Source organism: Engystomops pustulosus, chromosome 7 (assembly GCF_040894005.1).
Source record: "Engystomops pustulosus chromosome 7, aEngPut4.maternal, whole genome shotgun sequence".
NCBI lineage: Eukaryota > Metazoa > Chordata > Amphibia > Anura > Leptodactylidae > Engystomops > Engystomops pustulosus.
In genome coordinates, this window is record NC_092417.1 from 55,228,393 (window position 1) to 55,248,314 (window position 19,922).

The window sequence follows — 19,922 nt, forward strand, 5'->3', positions numbered from 1 at the left end:
GAACAGAGATCTAGTGCAGAGCAAGGCTGGGAACACAGTGCACTGGAGCTCTGCATCATACAGTCGTCTACTACATAACAAAGAAAAAGATATATTAAAACATGCCCAACTACACTATAAAACACCTACATAGGAATAAAAACATGAACACAGTTTGTGTACATATGTGAACCCTCTCCAGAACACCTCTCTGAGAGGACCCCCATAAAAAAGTTTATTCATTCAATGTGTGATTTTTTTATTTTTATTTTTTTACCATTTTACTATATATAGTCTGTGCAGGATCTGAATTGATGAGGACATGCATGATTTGGCACTGAACCAGCAGCTTTGTGTGTCAGTTGGAAAAGCCCCAACTGGATTTTCCAATAGGATATGTGGACAAATATGGGGCTGTTTCTGGAAGAAAGCAGCCATGTTTTTTATGAAAAATATAAACTAGAACTGTAATAATATGATATTCAGAATTTGTTCTAGTCATAAAACAAAATGTCTCATCATATACATCACACAAAGGCTTTTATAGTTAAGGTCTCACTGTGACTCCTGCCGATTACATTGTGGAACAGTCACAAAGGATCCACTCTCAAAAAAAACCACAACGACAACAACAACAACAACAACAACAGGTTGTGTAATAGATGAATGTTTGAATGAATTGAAATGACATTTCCCTGAATGTATTCAATACGTGTTCACTGAATGTTACTTTTGATGTAAAATGCTGTTTATTAAGCAATTTGAAGGTAGTCAGCAGTCACTTACAAGCGCGGTTATTGTCTGCGGCTGACATTTTACTTCATGCATTTACACAGTACTATTCATTATCAAAAAAGTTCATCTCAGTACAAGTATTTTTGTTAAACTTGATATAGAAATATATCTTTATTATTATTATTATATATGATTATTGTCTTTCTGGTGTGCTCGGCATCTGGGTCACAATGGTCACCATTACAGTGCCTAGGGCCATATTATAGGAAAACAAAAGGGGCTAACTGTTTGAATACATATGTGATAAAAAATGTTAAACAAACATTAAAAAAAATTTGGAGAACGTTTTTGGAGAACTTGAAGGCATTCCCTTCCTTAAGATATACAACTATTTACATACTTAGTGATCTTGTTTTCTCCAGTTCTAGAGCATTGAGGTACTTATCCATGATTTGTGGCACATTTCTTGCATCAGCTGCATGCAAGAACAGCATTTTATTTCACCTGTGGCCTAGTGATTCTGTGTATTCTACTGTGTTTCCCATGATTCTGACCTTTGACTTTTATTTGACATTTCTTCTGCTGTACAATTTTGTACCTCGCTGCCATCTTGGTGTTTTTGACTTTGCATGCTACTTGTATGTGGTTGTGGTCTGTATTTCTTTATTTTTCCACTACTGTACACTTACCAGGGTTGGGACCGCTACCCAGTTTTCCCTGCAGCTTAGCATAGGGCCAGCAAGTAGGCAGGGACAGATTTTTTGGAAAGTTCAGGGTGCACATCTTTCAACCCTGTCATGACATCTAATTGGCATTCTAAGAAGTAATTGAAGCAACTGTGAGGTGTCCCATAACAAATATATATACCAAAAATATCTGGACCCAAGTCATTGACAAAAAAAACAACTAAAATTTAAAAAATATTTATTTTTGTCTCCTTTAACAGTGATCTGCCTACAGGTATAGGATTAATGCCAGGGTTGTCTCATCTCATTTTTAGTGAGTCGATTTTTTTAATCATTTTGTAATTTATATAGATACTTTTGGGGGTGTTGTAGCACTGGTTGCATATATGTATAATAAAAGGTCTGGGAACCATTGAAATCAAAAGAATAACGAGGTGAATAATGAAAACAAATGAAGCCTGAAAGGTCATATACTAATAATAGGTTCTGTATGGTAGACTATTCTGACAGTCCTCTGCTTGTGCGAGTCCATTCTGTATGTAATATTAGATCTTGCCCTTTAAACATTTCCTGTTCTTTAAAAAAGTAATGATTTTCTTTACCACAGGTGTCTAAGGTTACCATGGAAACCTTACAGCCTGTACAAGGTCTTGGTAGAGAGACACATTTAACGCCCCAGTTACTTAATATTTCAATGTATCACATCTTTAGATGATTCTATAAATCAAGACATCATCCGGTGGTATATAAATATAAAGCACAATGTCAGATCTTACAGTGGAGAGGGGGGACTCATCACAGCGCCTAGCTCACATTACCACACAAAGCAAGGAGAGGGGCATCATTAACAAATTTAGAGATTTGACTTTACAGCGCCATCGATGGAAGCAAGGGGAAGTAGAACATTGGGCCACATTTACTTACCCGTCCCGTTGCCGCCGCCGATCCGAAATGTCCGACGAGGATTCGGAGCTGCAAAACCCGAATATGCCCCATTGTTTAAGTGACCCAGTCATTTGTGATTTTATTCTCAGTAGATTTTATACCATTTTTCAATAAACATAAATTTACAAAAGTTTCCTGATGTCCAGGCGCTCCATCTCTTTCCCGTGTGGACACATGATCTGCTCTGTGTATGAATGGGGTCACGAAAGCATTAATATACTTTTGTTGGATTTCTATATTTAGGGTCGGTCAATTTTAGATTGCTGGTCTACCAATACCAACATCTCCAACAATCAGATAGATCTGTCAAAGACACAGAGTATGGAGACAAGAGCAGAAAGCTTCATATACTGGGGCACATTTACTAAGGGTTCGCACACCGCATTTCTGTCGGGTTTCCTGACTATTTCCAATTTGCGCCGCATTTAACAGGGGTTTTTAGCGCATGCTATCGGATTTTGCCGCAATCGCTCCGACTTTCATGCTACACATGGTGCTCAAGTGTATGATGTTCCTTTTGCCCCTCCTTATGCACTGGATATATCAGAGGGCTCCTAGGGGCTGCTGCCTCCATCCATAATTCTGGGCCAGGTCTTGCTTGGTGTAGAATTGTTCTGAAACCGTTAAGGCCTGAATGATTGGAGGCTACTGTGCAGGCGGGGACAGGAAAACCCAGTGCTGTCCCACTCTGATAGGCGCACCCTCCTTCACAACCATAGCGTAAAGGGGGAATAATAATTCTATGTCAATAAACTGGTGTAAATATTTCCCATCGTCTCCATGTACATTAGATGGTTAGTCCACATACATTTCCCATGTAAGGCCCCATTCAGGCGACCATCGGGGGGATGTATATCCAGCCGCAAATACATCTCCACAGACGGCTATAGTGATCCGCTGGTGGTATGGTGGCACTGTACCGTACCATACATGGGGAAAACATAGAGTATATGTTATTGTGAATGCAGCCTAAATGGTTTCCTTTTGTTCTAAAGACATATAGATTTTTTTTCAGCTAGACAGATCCTCTAAACCTGCATAGAAATTCAGAGTCACATCCTTCCATTTTAACCTACACAGTCGGTCTTCGCTGACCAAAAGACCTTTCACAAACAGCATTAAATACAGTGTACATTACAAATTATGAATCTATAGGGCATCCTACAATAGCAGGTTATACTATGCAAAACTTGTTACCACTTATAACATAATAATGGCAGATCACACATTACAATGGAAAGTCTACCCGCTATCTGACCACAGACTGAACTTTACGTCAGTTTATTATGTCTCATAAAGGGGTCCATTCCACAAAGACTTTTATGACAGCTCAAGTAGAACCTAATGCAGTTACAATTTTAATATGGAAAAATTCTTGTAACATTTTCAGAAAACATATTGTAAATGGTCTTTGTCAACTCTTTTTTTTTTTTAGATAAATTTTAAGACACCATTAAGATGTGTAGAAAAAGTGAAGCTTTCCATCACTCGAGGGAATGGTTGTCCTATCTGAAGGAAGAGAACTCCCCAATTTGCCAATTATGGCTGACCCAGTCCAATAACTAACATGTCCTAAATGTCTTTGTGATGCAAACCCCTTTAAGGAATATGAATATTTACATTACCAACATATAGTATATATAATAAAGGAGTACAGATACCTTATTTCCTACCTGGGTGAAGAAAGGCTCATATATTTCCACCCCTTTATCAGAGCCCTGTAGGAGGATCTCCTCGCCCCGCTTCCAGCTATACCGGACTGGCGGATTGGAGTTAGCAATGCATCGTAAGAAAACAGTTCTCTCATAGTAAAATTGTTCCTTGGCTTCTCCTATACTTTGATGTACAGTCACAATGGGATCATCTAAATCTGAAAAAGAAGTAGTACGAGAAGATTACATAAGGTCCTCCAGTTAACCAAACACCTTCCCGTCTAGCAGAGCTGAGATACATTTAGCAAACTCCTAGAGGAAATGTTGTCAGGATATGACTAAAGGTTCCAAAGACTTTTGTGCGGAGTAAAAGAACTTGGGGAGAATTTTATCAGTTTTTATGATTTTGTGTTCGCCACAGAGAGACATTCTGTAAAACTACAAACATAAGGATGTAAAACATGTGTTCAGTTACTTAAAGGGAAGCTGGAAACACAGAAGGAGTTCAGTTATTCATTTTCTGGACTTAAAAGTTGCTATTTTTGTGGAAGATACGATAGATTTCTTATCATTTGCATCAGAAATTATTCTCCATTAGTGAACATAGATTGTTGTTTTGACACATAGAAGCTTAATATTTTCTCCTCACAGCTTTAGTCCAGCCGCAAAACAGACCTGCATACTCCAAATATGATGTAAGGACTCCCTGTCTTCCGGATGAACTGCAGCGCCAAAACTGTGACAGCTGCCACAGTACTGGCATTAAAGTTCGGCCAGTAGACAGGGAGTCCTTGCATCATATTTCAGTATGTGTGTATGACTGTGTTCAGTCTGTGGAATTGGAAAAGCATAAGGGTCTATTTCCACGGGCTGAAAACGTTTCTGCTCATCCATTTCTTTTTCTAGATCGGAGGGGCAATGTCATCTTTTTGTCACTCAATGATTCTCTATGTCATTCACATCAAACACGCGATGACACAACACCTTAGGTTTAGGTCATACTCCACTTTGCTATCCCCTGTGCTACACATAACCCAATCGGGCCATTTCCCTAACCTGCTCAACAAAGTTATATAAAAAGTTTTGCAACAAAGGGACAATCCTTTAGCCATTATGTGGCAAAATTTGGCACCTAACTAATAAAAGGTGAAAACTGGAAATGTCTTCTTCTATTATTACCGTAATTATTTCCTAAAATTCTCATATATTTGCCTGCATCTGTCTCTCATTGGGTTGCAGGCAGCAGATTCAAAGGATCCAGACTTCCTCCGATAACGTAGCAATAAATTATGACATAAATAGAGAAATAAAGTTGCTTTCTCGCATAAATCGGGTGAAGGGCACTAAACCTTTAAGACAACACATAATCTATAATTCTGTTGAGTACATGATATAACAATGTCGTGAGCCAAATGACAAACACGGCTCTGCCACATCTGTATGCATATGCTACAGTTATCAGTCACAATGCAAACCCATAAGAGGACACAATCTCATTTGTATTCTTCAGGTTTAAAACTGAAGGCAGAGCTGCTGACATTGAGGACTCACATTGCTACATCATTAGAAGGCCGACAGAGGTCCTGCATGTTCAATCAACAAGATGGAGTTTACATGTTGTATGGCACATCATCTATTTAGAAGGGTGGCATTAACTCTTTCTTTAGTGTGTTATAATGATTACCAAAAAAAGTGTAGAGCATCATAACACACACATCAAGTGTGGAAGAATATCAGGATACACACCTCAGAAGCTGAGTTACATCAAATACACACTGCAGCTGCTGCAGAACATCATAATAAATGACTAACATGCAGCAGGACATCATAATGCATAACTCTGCTGCAGAATATTATGATGAACATCTCATGTTCTGCAGAACACCATTATGCACCACAGCGGCTACAGAACCTCATAATACACACACTAGCTGCTGTGCAACCATAAAATACAAACCACAGCTGCTGCAGAACATCATAATAAATGACTAACATGCAGCAGGATATCATAATGCATAACTCTGCTGCAGAATATTATGATGAACATCTCATGTTCTGCAGAACACCATTATGCACCACAGCAGCTACAGAACCTCATAATACACACACTAGCTGCTGTGCAACCAGGGGCGGACTGGGAATTTAAAGTGGCCCTGGAAAAAGATTAAAAGTGGCCCCATGATATAGGCAGGGCCAATTTACTTTAGTCGTGGCCATCACAAGTAGGCGAGTCAACTAACCATAAGTGACAATAAGGGTGATGCCACACGTAAGTGTTTTGATTCCGCTTTGTAACTGAATCAAGACGCACTGGGGTGGATCGCATATGTGTTTGTACGTAAATGCATGCATCACAATGAGCGCCCGGTGTCCCGCATTTACACAATACGCGCTGATTGCCAATCACATACGTTTGCATAGAAACGCATATGCGATCGCCCATGGCCCGCCACGATGCGTTTTGATTCAGTTACAAAACGGAATCAAAACGCTAAGGGCGCGTTCACACGTTGCGTGTTGGCCTGGGTTTTCATTGTGTTTGAAACGCATTACAACAGCTGAGGAGAGGTGATTTGCCTAATTACAATACTGCGTTTCAAACACAATAACCCAGGCCAACACGCAACGTGTGACCCCTCCCCCCCCCCCCACCCACACACACACAGCAGGGGCCAGCACCATCTCCCCACACACACACACACAGCAGGCACCAGCACCATCTCCCCCCCCACACACACACAGCAGACACCAGCCCCATCTCTCCTCACACACACACACACACAGCAGGCACCAGCCCCATCTCCCCACACACACACAGCAGGCACCAGCACCATCTCCCCCCACACACACACACAGCAAGCACCAGCCCCATCTCCCCACACACACACAGCAGGCACCAGCACCATCTTCCCACACACACACACACACAGCAGGCACCAGCACCATCTCCCCACACACACACACAGCATGCACCAGCCCCATCTCCCCACACACACACAGCAGGCACCAGCACCATCTTCCCACACACACACACACACAGCAGGCACCAGCACCATCTCCCCACACACACACACAGCATGCACCAGCCCCATCTCCCCACACACACACACAGCAGGCACCAGCACCATCTCCCCACACACACACACACAGCAGGCACCAGCACCATCTCCCCACACACACACAGCAGGCACCAGCACCATCTCCCCACACACACACACACACAGCAGGCACCAGCACCATCTCCCCACACACACACACAGCATGCACCAGCCCCATCTCCCCACACACACACACACAGCAGGCACCAGCACCATCTCCCATACACATACACAGCATGTGCCAGCCCCATCTCCCATACACACACAGCAGGCACCAGCCCCATCTCCCATACACATACACAGCATGTGCCAGCCCCATCTCCCCACACACACACAGCAGGCACCAGCACCATCTCCCCACACACACACACACAGCAGGCACCAGCACCATCTCCCCCCACACACACACACACAGCAGGCACCGGCACCATCTCCCCACACACACACACAGCAGGCACCAGCACCATCTCCCCACACACACACACAGCAGGCACCAGCACCATCTCCCCACACACACACACACAGCAGGCACCAGCACCATCTCCCCACACACACACACAGCAGGCACCAGCACCATCTCCCATACACATACACAGCATGTGCCAGCCCCATCTCCCATACACACACAGCAGGCACCAGCCCCATCTCCCATACACATACACAGCATGTGCCAGCCCCATCTCCCATACACACACAGCAGGCACCAGCACCATCTCCCATACACATACACAGCATGTGCCAGCCCCATCTCCCATACACACACACAGCATGCACCAGTCCCATCTCCCATACACACACACAGCAGGCACCAGCACCATCTCCCCACACACACACACAGCATGCACCAGCCCCATCTCCCCACACACACACACACAGCAGGCACCAGCACCATCTCCCATACACATACACAGCATGTGCCAGCCCCATCTCCCATACACACACAGCAGGCACCAGCCCCATCTCCCATACACATACACAGCATGCACCAGCCCCATCTCCCATACACAGCATGCACCAGCCCCATCTCCCATACACATACACAGCATGCACCAGCACCATCTCCCATACACACACACACACACACACACACACACACAGCAGGCACCATCCCCCTTCCACCCCTCCAGCACTCACCTCTTCCTCCATGCTGCCAGGCCCGGGCTGTGCTGTGGGGGCGTGGTCTCCTGTGTAATGTGCAGGGCTGGGCCTGTGAGGAGCCCAGCGCTAGGGCTGACATCTTTAGGGAGAACAGGCTCCTGCACTGCCACCCCTGCTGTGCATCCATATCATAAGGTTAATTTATCATATGGATGCATCAGGGAGGGAGGGCAGTGCAGGAGCCTGAGTATAAGAAGTGATGTGCCCGACAGCTCGACACATGTAGTGAGGGAGAGGAGGAGGGGCCAAGCAGAGGAAGGGACCGGCCCCATCAGCTGCTCAGGGCACCAGCCCACCGGGAAGTCTCCCGGTAAAGTCTATGGCCAGTCCGCCCCTGTGTGCAACCATAAAATACACACCACAGCTGCTGCAGAACATCATAATAAATGAATAACATGCAGCAGGACATCATAATGCATAACTCTGCTGCTGCAGAATATTATGATGAACATCTCATGTTCTGCAGAACACCATTATGCACCACAGCGGCTACAGAACCTCATAATACACACACTAGCTGCTGTGCAACCATAAAATACACACCACAGCTGCTGCAGAACATCATAATAAATGACTAACATGCAGCAGGACATCATGATGCATAACTCTGCTGCTGCAGAACATTATGATGAACACCTCATGTTCTGCAGAACACCATTATGCACCACAGCGGCTACAGAACCTCATAATACACACACTAGCTGCTGCACAACCATAAAATACACACCACAGCTGCTGCAGAGAATCATAACATGCACCTTAGCATCCACAGAACCTCACAATTCATGCTGCAGATCAGAAACACTCCTCAGCTGCTGAAGAATATCTGGATACAAAACTCATCTGCTGCAGCACACCATAACACACATCTCAGCTGCTGCACAACCACAAAATGCACACCTCCGCTTCTGCAGGACATGCACCTCAGCTTCCAAACTACATACTGTATTTGAAATACTGCAGAAAATCACAATAAATAAAATATTGCTGAAGAACCTCATCATACACAAGTCAGCTGCTGCAGAACACGATAATGCATGCCACAGTTGCTGCAGAACCTCATAATACACATTTCGGCTGCTGCAAAACCCCATAATACACACCTCATCTGCTGCAGAGCATCATAACACACACCTCAGCTTCCACAGAACCTCAAAATTCATGCTGAAGAACATCTTCATACATTCCTTAGCTGCTGAAGAACATCTTGACTCAAACCTCTGCTCACCCTCCCTTCTTCTCCCAGCACTTCCCCCTCCCTCTGCCAGATGTAATCTCACTGCAGAAGAGGAAGTTTTAGCATGCAGAGGTAGGGGGAAGTGCTTCTTGTACACTGTAACAGCCTGTGAATCTGCAGCACATAAGGACTCGCCAGGAACGGCCGCAGCAGCCTGTCAGACATATTAGCATGAATTTAAGAGTTGATTTTAGAAGGAAGTAGGCCATGGATAACAAATATAAGAAGATCATCTCAGTCACGGTGCCTGGATCTATGAGTAAATGTCTCTGGTTTATCCTGATGGATTTTTTTGGTAGATTTGCTCTTCTGCTGCTACGGAATATCATAATACACATGTCAGCTGCTGCACATAATAATACATCTAATGATACATGTTCTAGAACATCATTAAAGGGAACCTGTCACCAGAGGGCTGAATTTCACTGGTGACAGATCCCAATAGGCACTGCATAGTACATTCCATAACACTGAGTTCCCCTCCGCTGGTGTAATATCCATGGCTAAAGCTGACCTGGCTCCCTGCCAAGAAGTCCTCCTCAAGTCCTGCAGTGATGCCGCTATTCAAATCTTCGGGTAATTAGCATAATCCTCAGTCCCCACTCATTAATATTCAATTTCTTCCCCTCCTGCATACTCCCTGTGACTAACCCTTCCTTTCTAACGTTGGCTCACAGCAATGGGAACCTTGCGCCTGTGCATTGAGCTGTACACCCTAAACGTCGTGTTAGAAAGTGTAGAGATGCGCATGTGCGCATGTGCAGCTAACTGCGAGTGTGCACGGCTCAAGGCACAAGTTGCCTGTTCAGTGAGCCGACATCACAAAGGGAGGGTTAGTCACAGGGAAGATGTGGGAGCAGGAAGAAATTGAATATCAATGAGTGGGGACTGGGACCAGGTCACCTTTAGCCATGGATATTACTTCATGGGAGGGGAACTCAGTGTTATGGAATGTACTATGCAGTGCCTATTGGGATCTGTCACCAGTGAAATTCAGCCTTCTGGTGACAGGTTCCCTTTAAACACACCTCATTCACTGCAATATATTATAATATACGGCTCTTATTTATTCTATATATAGCATTAAGGTTTCCATGCATGCCATTACCCTAACAATAATTAGATCAAAAATAGAGACAAACTGGTTGTGCTCCTGTAATTTATAGAAAGGTTAGGAATATTTGCAGAGCCCAGCTCACTGACAGATCGGAGAACAGACAGCTGCAGTCTCCGCTGGATCACACGTGCGCCAGTGCATCTGGTCTTTAAAGATCAAATAAAGTATGCATACATTTCATTACAAGCTCTCCCAGCTATATTGGATGCGGCCTTTAGTTCAACCTCAAATATTGCCAGCGTTGAGGAAATCCTTCCAAGAAGAATTGTAAATTGCAATTATTATAGTTTGTTAAAATTCATTTGGTCTAAATTGAAAATATCCTTGTAGCAGCAGTGCCTTAAAGGGGTATTCCCACGAAGACAAGATTCTTAAATATACTCAGATAAACATAATAACACATTCTCTAATTCACTGTTTTTTAATAAAAAATACGGCATTTCACAGATATAAGTCCAACCTATCTCTATCAGTCCTTGTGTATACAATTTGGGTTGTCCCTGGATCCAACCGTTAATCTTCTCACTTTAGGATCGGGGAAGACATATTTTTCTCATCAACATGGGAGAGAAAAAGAACTGGACTGCACATCCACACATCACACAATGATCTACTGCCACTAGGCTACATTATATAACGAACTCGAGGTTCTTTGTTACATATTGATCAAATTGTATAAGCCCTCATTGTAGTGGGTCCCTAAGCTATTGTGTGCGTCATCACATGGCATCCACCGCCACTGCAGCACAGCACCGGCAGGGATCAAGACCTCTGTGATGCCGCACACAATAGCATAGGGAACCACTACAATAAGGTCTTTGTGAAGTGGTTAGTGGACTCATACAATGTGATCGATATGTAAGAAAGAACCTCGAGTTCGTTATATAGTGTAGCCTAGCAGTTGTAGATCATTGTGTGATGTGTGGATGTGCAGTCCAGTTCTTTTTGCACTGCACTAAGCTGCGAGAGGAGAGCTACAAGCTACAGACAGATAAGGTCTTTATCCACATCAGATCTGACAGTGTGTGTGTATATATCTGTAGCAGATGTAGCAGGGTTGAGAATGTTATATGCATCTTATGGATCTCATCATCTCTGATCTGTCTCATCTCTCTTTCTATGTGTCAGATACTAGTACAATGTTCAGAAGCTAAATGAAAGTGTATGTAAACCTTGTACCCTGATAATCTAACCACATTGTCAGCACACAGGGATCATAATGTGTGCTGGAAATTTACACTGACCAGCCTAGGGAGTGATAGGAGCTAAAGGAGAAGTAAAATTGTAACGTAAGGGGTTAAAAATAAGAAAATTTGAGAATTTTCTTTAATGGGAAAACCCTTTTGACTTATTCCTTTATTCGTTCTCTTAATTTCATTTATTTATTCATGCTTTATCCTATTTTACTCTACAATATACTTCTGTAATGAACACACTATTGGATTCAACTATTATATGAGAATGTGGTGGAGAACATAGATGACTGAATTCAATACTTCATTTAATCCTTCCTAAATGTATTCCCTTGATCTTTGTTATTTTTTTCTTCATGCATTTATTCATCTATTATCAATTATATGAATCCACATTCTAAAATTGTAAAATGGACCTGAGTATTAAAATATTGAGAATACATACTGTACTTAAAGGGGTTGGGCACTTTCAGCAAATAATTGATATTGTTTGTGTAATGAAAAGTTATACAATTTTCCATTATACTTTCCGTCAATCTTTTAATTCCTCAGTTTTCTAGATCTCTGCTGGCTGACAGTGTATGGGAAGTTTCACATATTTTCCAGTGGACAGGAATCTGTCCATGATCATGTGATGTCAAACAGGTGCATGGCTCGTTAGAATCACAGAGAGTAATCAGTGCTGAGTGTTATAACGAGTTGTACACCTGTGTGACTTCACATGACCATGGATTTCTGTCCAATGGAAGTAAACTATGAGGCTTCCCATAGAATAACAGAAATAGATCTAGAAAACAATGAGGAATCGATACGGAAAGTATATAGGAAAATTGTGTAAGATTTCATTACACAAACAATTTAAAACCCTTTAATCCTCATGATTCCAATTTTATCCAATGGTATAACTGTAGAATTTACAATATATACAACAAGCAACTCAACACTGTCAGTGAAGCACCATCCAATAGATGTTTGAACTTAGGCTGCATTCACACTACAGTATGGGGGACGTATATACGGCCGACGTATATGCGGCCGATATACGTCCCCCATACACTTCTATGGGCTCGCGGTGCCCTACTGGAGACATGTCCTATCTTTTCCCGTATTACGGCGCTGCGGCCATACATCGCTATGGAGAGGGGCGGGGGTGAGCTGCGCTCACCTCCTCCTCCTCTCCCCGCGCTGCCGTGTGCCCGCCGTGTTACGGTGCGGCGGGCTCACGGCAGTGTGCACGCACCCTTAGTCTTTCACGCATTTTCCCATGAGGTGGTGACACAAGAGGTAAAAGCCATTCTTTATAATGGAACAGTATAAAATAATTTAATAAATAAATATGCTGCTGTTGAACCAGTCATCTGCCGCCATCTTATATACAAACTGCAGAGAAGCCTGGAGTTTAGGATCTGGTGTTTGCCAGATAACAGACAGGAGGAGGACACAGAATGGATTAGTAAAGAGAGAGTTGACATTTCATCCAGTTAGCGAGTGTGATAGGCTTGCCTTAATAGATGGGTTTTAAACTTTGGAGGTTGGTTATTAGTCTTAGAGCCTGGGGAAGGACGTTCCAGCAAATTGGTGCAGCGTAGGAGAAGTCATTCTTATGCTCTAATTCTGTGTGTGATTTTTTTTTTTTAATTTTTTAAAATTCCCAGCCCATACACCAGCAGCGGACTGGAATGACCATAAAAAACTTTGAGGGATCTGGCTTTGCATTAGCAGTAGTTCTATCATTCTATGCCAGAATTATGAAGTGGTGGAAAGTAGCCATGAAAAGTGCCAAAAAAACCTCAATGCAACTTTTTTGATATATTTTTTTTTACCCCAAAAAAGCCAGACAAAACCATTGATAAATAATCCCCCTAAGGAAGAGTCCCTGAAAATATTTCAGAAACAATATAAAAAAATGTAGTTGATTTAGTAAATAAATTAACTAGGTTATTTTTTATCCATTCATATAGTCTACAACTTTTTATTATTTTGCATTTTGAATACAATTTTTTTGTTAGGTTAAAAAACATAAAACTGGCTTGGTGGCAATATCTAAAAAGAACTATGGGAGATTTATCACATTCTTGTCTCTTTTTTGTGCCCTTTTTGCTACTTTTTCACCCGTAGAGCAAAGTCTACTGCAACCCAGTTTTCCAATGTTGGGCCTAATTTATCTTTGGAATATAGATGTTGATGTTTTAAAAAGTCACACATTTTGGAGCAAAAACCGCCAGAAAACCAAAAGACTCAAATGCCAGATTTAACATCCTCTAAAATAAATCAAACACCTTCTACCCCTGCCCCCCCCCCTCCAAAGGAAAATAAAAAGTCAGGTGCAAAATATCCAGACTAAAGATAAATGATCCCCCTTGAATTAAAGACAGCAATTATTTACTTTGCTATGTAACTATTCCATACAAATACTTCAAGCTTTATGAATCTCAAATCCCACTTTAAAAAAAAAAAAAAAGCATTCTTAATTCAAAAAAATATGAATTTATGCATTTCTTCATTCAGTCATTTGTTCTTTCACCTTCATAAATCTAATATGTTTAATATCTTACATGAACAAATTACTTGAACTAATTTCTTGAGAATGTCATTTCAGCTTTATCGGAGAAGACAGATGAACTGTGAGGAGTAATAATTATGAGAATTACATAGAGAACTCACATACAATGCAAGTCAGCTGACAAGTAACAGCCAATCAAAACTTATTCTAAACAAGAAGGCATGCTGAAAAGTTCCACTTTTCCATTGCCTTTCCACGGCAAAATTTGTGACATCTATGCCCATTCTGGCTTAGGCGCCATCCTCTTTCCAGGGAGTATGGCTGAGAATGCGATGATTAGTCTTATTTAGTTTCATTCTAACCTTTCTAGTCTTAACACTGGTTTACTCCTTTCTTAGCAGCCTTAAAGGGGTTGTGTCACCATAGCAAATGGCTGTAATTGAGCCCAGTGCATTGTGACAAGTACTTTCACCATTTACACTTATTACAAAATCTGCAGCCTTACTGAGATAACTCCTTTTGTCCTGGTTGCTGGCGCCCTCTAGTGGTAGCTGTGTTCCGTCCTGAGCAACAGCTGATCTGGCCGAGTCTGCACACAAGGAGTCAGCCAGCTGCTGCATATTCCTCCACAAGCTCACAGCTCCTCTCCACACTGAGAGATCAGCTGACACAGTCCAGCCAATAGGAGGTGAGAGAGGAGGAGGGGCAGAGAGCTTAGCTGTATAGTGATCCGAGTGATGCCTGTGATCTCCACTGTTTATTTCAAGCCCCTGCTCCACCAGGGCTTCCTGCATCACATGCCAGGTAAATGCAGCCAGACCTGGGTGTCTGATACACAGAGGACAGAGCCCTTCTAACATGGATCATAGCAATGTAGCAGCCCTCTCCTCCCTCCACCATTAGTCAGGTCACACAGGAGGCTGCAGAGATAACACAAGTAATAGGCTGAGCTCTGACATCTCCTGCAGTCCTCCTCCTGTACTCTCCTCCATTCACTGTCCCTCCATGTTACTCTGCTCTCCTGCAAAGGGGCCTAACTAACAGGGAAGTAGGTCCTAAGTCCTATTATCTATCATCTGTCATCTATTTACTATCTATCTTCTATCTATCCATCTCTTACCTATTTATATATCATCTATCTATCTATCTATCTGTCTCATATCTGTCTGTCTATCTATTTATCTATATCATATCTATCTATCACCTTTCCTATCTAGCTTCTATCTAGCAATCTTATCACAATAGATAGGGACACATTTATTACAGCTTGTGCACCAAAAAGCAGGCATACAAGCTGTGATTTAATCACAATTCCTTACAAAATACACAAGAGAAGCAATTAACGGCCCCAAAGTAACATACGAAAATGCAAATCTTTATTAATAAAAATGATAAAAACCATGTTAATGCACCTCATTTCAGGGACAGAGAAGTACAAAACAGTTTCCCTGAAAACACCCCTTAGGCTGCATTCACACTACAGTATGGGGGACGTATATACGGCCGACGTATATGCGGCCGATATACGTCCCCCATACACTTCTATGGGCTCACGCCCCTGTACGGGAGCGGTACGGTGCAGCACACGTGCGGCACCGTACCGCTCCGTAGCCCGGGGAAAGATAGGACATGTCCTATCTTTCCCCGTATTACGGCGCCGTGCGCCATTACTTTCTATGGAGAGGGGCGGGGGTGAGCTGCGCTCACCTCCTCCTCCTCTCCCCGCGCTGCCGTGTGCCCGCCGTACTACGGTGCGGCGGGCTCACGGCAGTGTGAATTTAGCCTTACTCCTGCCAAGTGTCAAATATAATCAAACATGATACTGGACCTTCAGAATAAATGGTATGAGAAATACATGAAATCAGAAAGATCTCTGACTCAATGGTACAATAAATTTATACAAGTAGAGCAAGGTTAGTGCAACCAAGTAGCTGGAGATCCCCAAAAGTGCATTGTCCAACTACAATACACATCTGCCATGATTCACAAAGGTGAGGCCAATGAGTTGTGGAATAACTGCCGCTGTCAGTGCTGTGCATGTGCCTGGCCTGGCCCCTCCCACATCTGCTTCTTTGTGGAGCAGAATAGAGGCTGAACAAGTATCATAATAACAAATAGAAAGGTATTTTTAATTCCAGGTTACCATTACATATAGATTTTTGAAATATTTTAACTTCTTTGAGAGCTTTTTGGAGTAATTTGTTTTGCGGCATAACCCCTTTAATTAATTTACACCATGTCTTTATATGTCCCTGTGAACTCTGCTCTGGTTTGATAATAGGTAATCCGCTGTAATGGACAGAATTTCTCCCAATTCACATTTGTGCCCTATTTGGATGAACCAATTTAATTTTTCTACTTGACTGGGGCTCTTACATCACATAATCGTATTTGTACTTTGGCGCAGGAAAGGAACTTCAACCAGTTGTCACCTACCGCCTAGGGTATGCTGGATAAATTGGTATGGACAGTTGGATAGGAATTTAGTCTTAGGAGTACTGCAGTTATCTGCCCTTGCAGTCCATTCCCTAACCCTGCATAACTAAAGCCATAGGGAACTGGTGACAAAATGTGCATTTTTTTTTCTGCAATGGATTTGACTCTGAATTTACCACATGCTGTTATTCAAACCCCAGCTTATTCAACTGGTGAGGATGGACTCTTAAAGGTAAAAGGCATAAAATTATAAGGGAAGCGTGCATTCATATGTTGGCAGTGATATGGATGTAGAAGAACATCACACCATGACATCTGTATTGTACTTTGATAACTTAGTAGCTTTGCATGGTTTACATCCTGAAGAACACGTAAAGGAAGTGAGGTACTGAGTAGGCGTGAATCTTAAAGGAGTTTTCCCACTTCGGCAAATTAATTTTTTGCATGAAGAAGATTTATACAATTTTCCAATATACTTACTTTATCAATTCGGTACAGTTTACTAGATCTCTGCTTGCTGTGATTCTATGTTTACTTCCAGTGGACAGAAATCTGACCATGGTCATACAGGTGCACGACTCGTTATATCACAGAGAGTGATCAGAGCTGTGTGATATAACGAGCCATGCACCTGTGTGACCATGGTCAGATTTCTGTCCACTGGAAATAAACATTGAAGGTTTCTATAGAAGGGCAGCAAGCAGAAATGAAGAAAACTTTGAGGAATTGATAGTGGAAGTATATTGGAAAATTGTATAACTATTCATTATTCAAATAAAAGTTAAGCTAAGGCGTGATGGTGGTATTTGGTGGGTTGCAACTAAATTATAGCCTTACCACTACTCATTTAGCTTTAAAGGCACTAAATGGGGGAAGAGTCAGGACCAACTTGTTATACTTGTATTGCATTTTTGCAGCGATTTTGCTGTGATTTATGTAGTGGTAGAACCTTAAGCTTGTACTGCTATCAACTTTATGTCAACTTGCATGATACATTGAGATAATAGTGTGTGCATGGGATGTTCATGTTAAGCCAATTATTATATCCATCCAATGTACAGTATTAGATCTATGGATAGATTAGTGGGAGAATTGCAGAAATTCCTATCCTTCACACTCCAAGACGCATTCTCTATAGTTATCATCACATGATAGAACATGGAGCTTACATCTTTTTTGCTTTGATTTTCTGTGCTTAAAAAATGTATTGACCTATGAAGTGACCTTTATCATATGGTACCTCAACCACACATCCAACTGAATGTCATAATGGAGAATTTCATTTTTGTGGTTGGTGAAAAAGGAAAAGGTTGATGTGTCGGAAATGCATTTGACTGCATAATTTCCCAAGTTTCTGAAATAATTCCATTGCTAATTTACAGTACATATATCTACCCTTCCTTTAAAGAATATAGAGCCCATCTTGCAAAAACAAAGCCTCATATAAATTGATCTTCAAAAAACAATGTTATAGTCAACCAAATTCTAAAAACACAAACTAAATATATTGGGCGGGGGGGTCCTAAGGTGAAGACCATCTTGCTCCTTAAGGGTTTTAAAGAAAAACTACCAACCGGATGAAGGACTGTAAACCAGGTACACTTAATTGATAGGTACACCTAAATGATCCCTCTGCCATGATCCACTCTTTTTTTTAGGTTCTTATGCCCGTGTTTTTACAAAAAAGGCTTTAAAGTTATGAAAATTAGCATAAGGGACATTGGGTTTAATAGCTGTTAATTGAGCCTAGAGCCCCTCAAGCTCATTTGCATATTATTTTGTATTTTTTTGTAAAATCATGTGTATAGGAAAATAAAGATCAAACAGATCCTGCCAAAGAGGGCTTATAATCCATGATCCTGGTGGTAGATTTCCCCCACCTGCGCACATTGCTTCAGATTTACTAAGATGTACAGGACTTAGTACATGGAATGTACAGCTGAAGTCTAGGTCATGGCTGGCATAGAATTACACTAAAACCTATGCCAGGAACTTTGTGTCGGCTATAGTTAACGTGTCCCACCTTGGCCTTCAACCCATCCCATGCCCCACTAGCCCACCCCCCTAACCCACCACATGCCCCGCCAGCCCATCCCATCCCATACCTCTAAACAGTGATAATAAATATTGTATACACTAAAAAGGACTATTGTAAAAATAATCACATTGTATGGTGTTTTAAAAAATTATTAGCATGTTTGGCATGAAATATGTTTTTGAACGCCTAAATTGTTGTTGACCTGCACAAGGCTGGGATGGGCTACAGGTAAGCAACATGGTGAGAAGGCAACAACTGTTGGCCCAATTATTAGAAAATGGAGACTAATGGAGACATGGTGACTATTAATCTTACCCAGTTTGAAGCTACATGCAAGATCTTGTCTCATGGGGTAAGAATGATTCTGGCCAACAACCCCCTTCCCTCAGTAATAGCATTGAAAATGGGTCATGACTGGGTCTTCCTACATGACAAGGACCCGAAACACACAGCTACAGCAACTAAGGATCACACTGTAAGAAGCATGTCAAGGTCCTGGAGTGGCCCAGTCAGTTCTGAAACCTGAACCCAATCGAAAATTCTTAGAGGGAGCTGAAACTTAATGTTGCTCAGCAACAGACCCAAAACCTGAAAGATCTGGAGAATATCTGTATGGAGAAGTGGGCCAAAATCTCTGCTGCAGTGTGTGCAAACTTCGTAAATCACTAAGGGAAATATCTGACCTCTGTAATTGCTAACAAACCCCCATTTCAATTAACTACATGATTGGGCAAACAGCGAAACATTCACCAATGAGAGGGGTGACCCAGTAGTGCACTTTCCACACTGCTTTTTTTGTGGATGGCCATATTGTCTGTTGGCCGGTAAGCTGTGTCTTTGAGGGCTGGATGCATATATTTGCAGGGAATCTAAAGCTCCGTTTTACAATAATGCAATTGAGAAATGGAAAGTACCTTTCTGATAATATTTACAATTTTTTGACTTATTGTAATATTAAAATGTGGGTTGTGCCTGATAAATAGGACATCTTTTGTTTTTTTGCCAGCTGGGAAGCCACTTTTTGATTCTTGAAGCTACAAATGTGTGATAATTGTGTAGAATTATAGCCAGGGTTACACCGGTACTGGAATACTTTTATCAATTACTTTTTACAGTTTCCAAGGTAACGCACTGGTAGCATTCTC

General features: G+C 42.1%; 1 protein-coding gene and 1 long non-coding RNA gene across 3 annotated transcripts in view; one reads left to right on the forward strand and one right to left on the reverse strand.

Moving 5' to 3' along the window:
• Positions 1-19,922, reverse strand: part of MDGA2 (MAM domain containing glycosylphosphatidylinositol anchor 2) — a 453,765-nt gene that overhangs the window by 163,787 nt on the left and 270,056 nt on the right. Inside the window, exon 4 of one of the 2 annotated variants that reach the window (XM_072115988.1) lies at positions 4,019-4,215. In XM_072115988.1, the coding sequence (XP_071972089.1) occupies positions 4,019-4,215 (197 nt within the window). Of the gene's footprint in view, positions 1-4,006; positions 4,216-19,922 lie in introns of both variants that reach the window. The other variant, XM_072115986.1, reaches the window with a different exon arrangement.
• LOC140069829 (uncharacterized) overlaps positions 1-19,922 on the forward strand; it is a 61,950-nt gene that overhangs the window by 14,979 nt on the left and 27,049 nt on the right. The window lies entirely within an intron of this gene.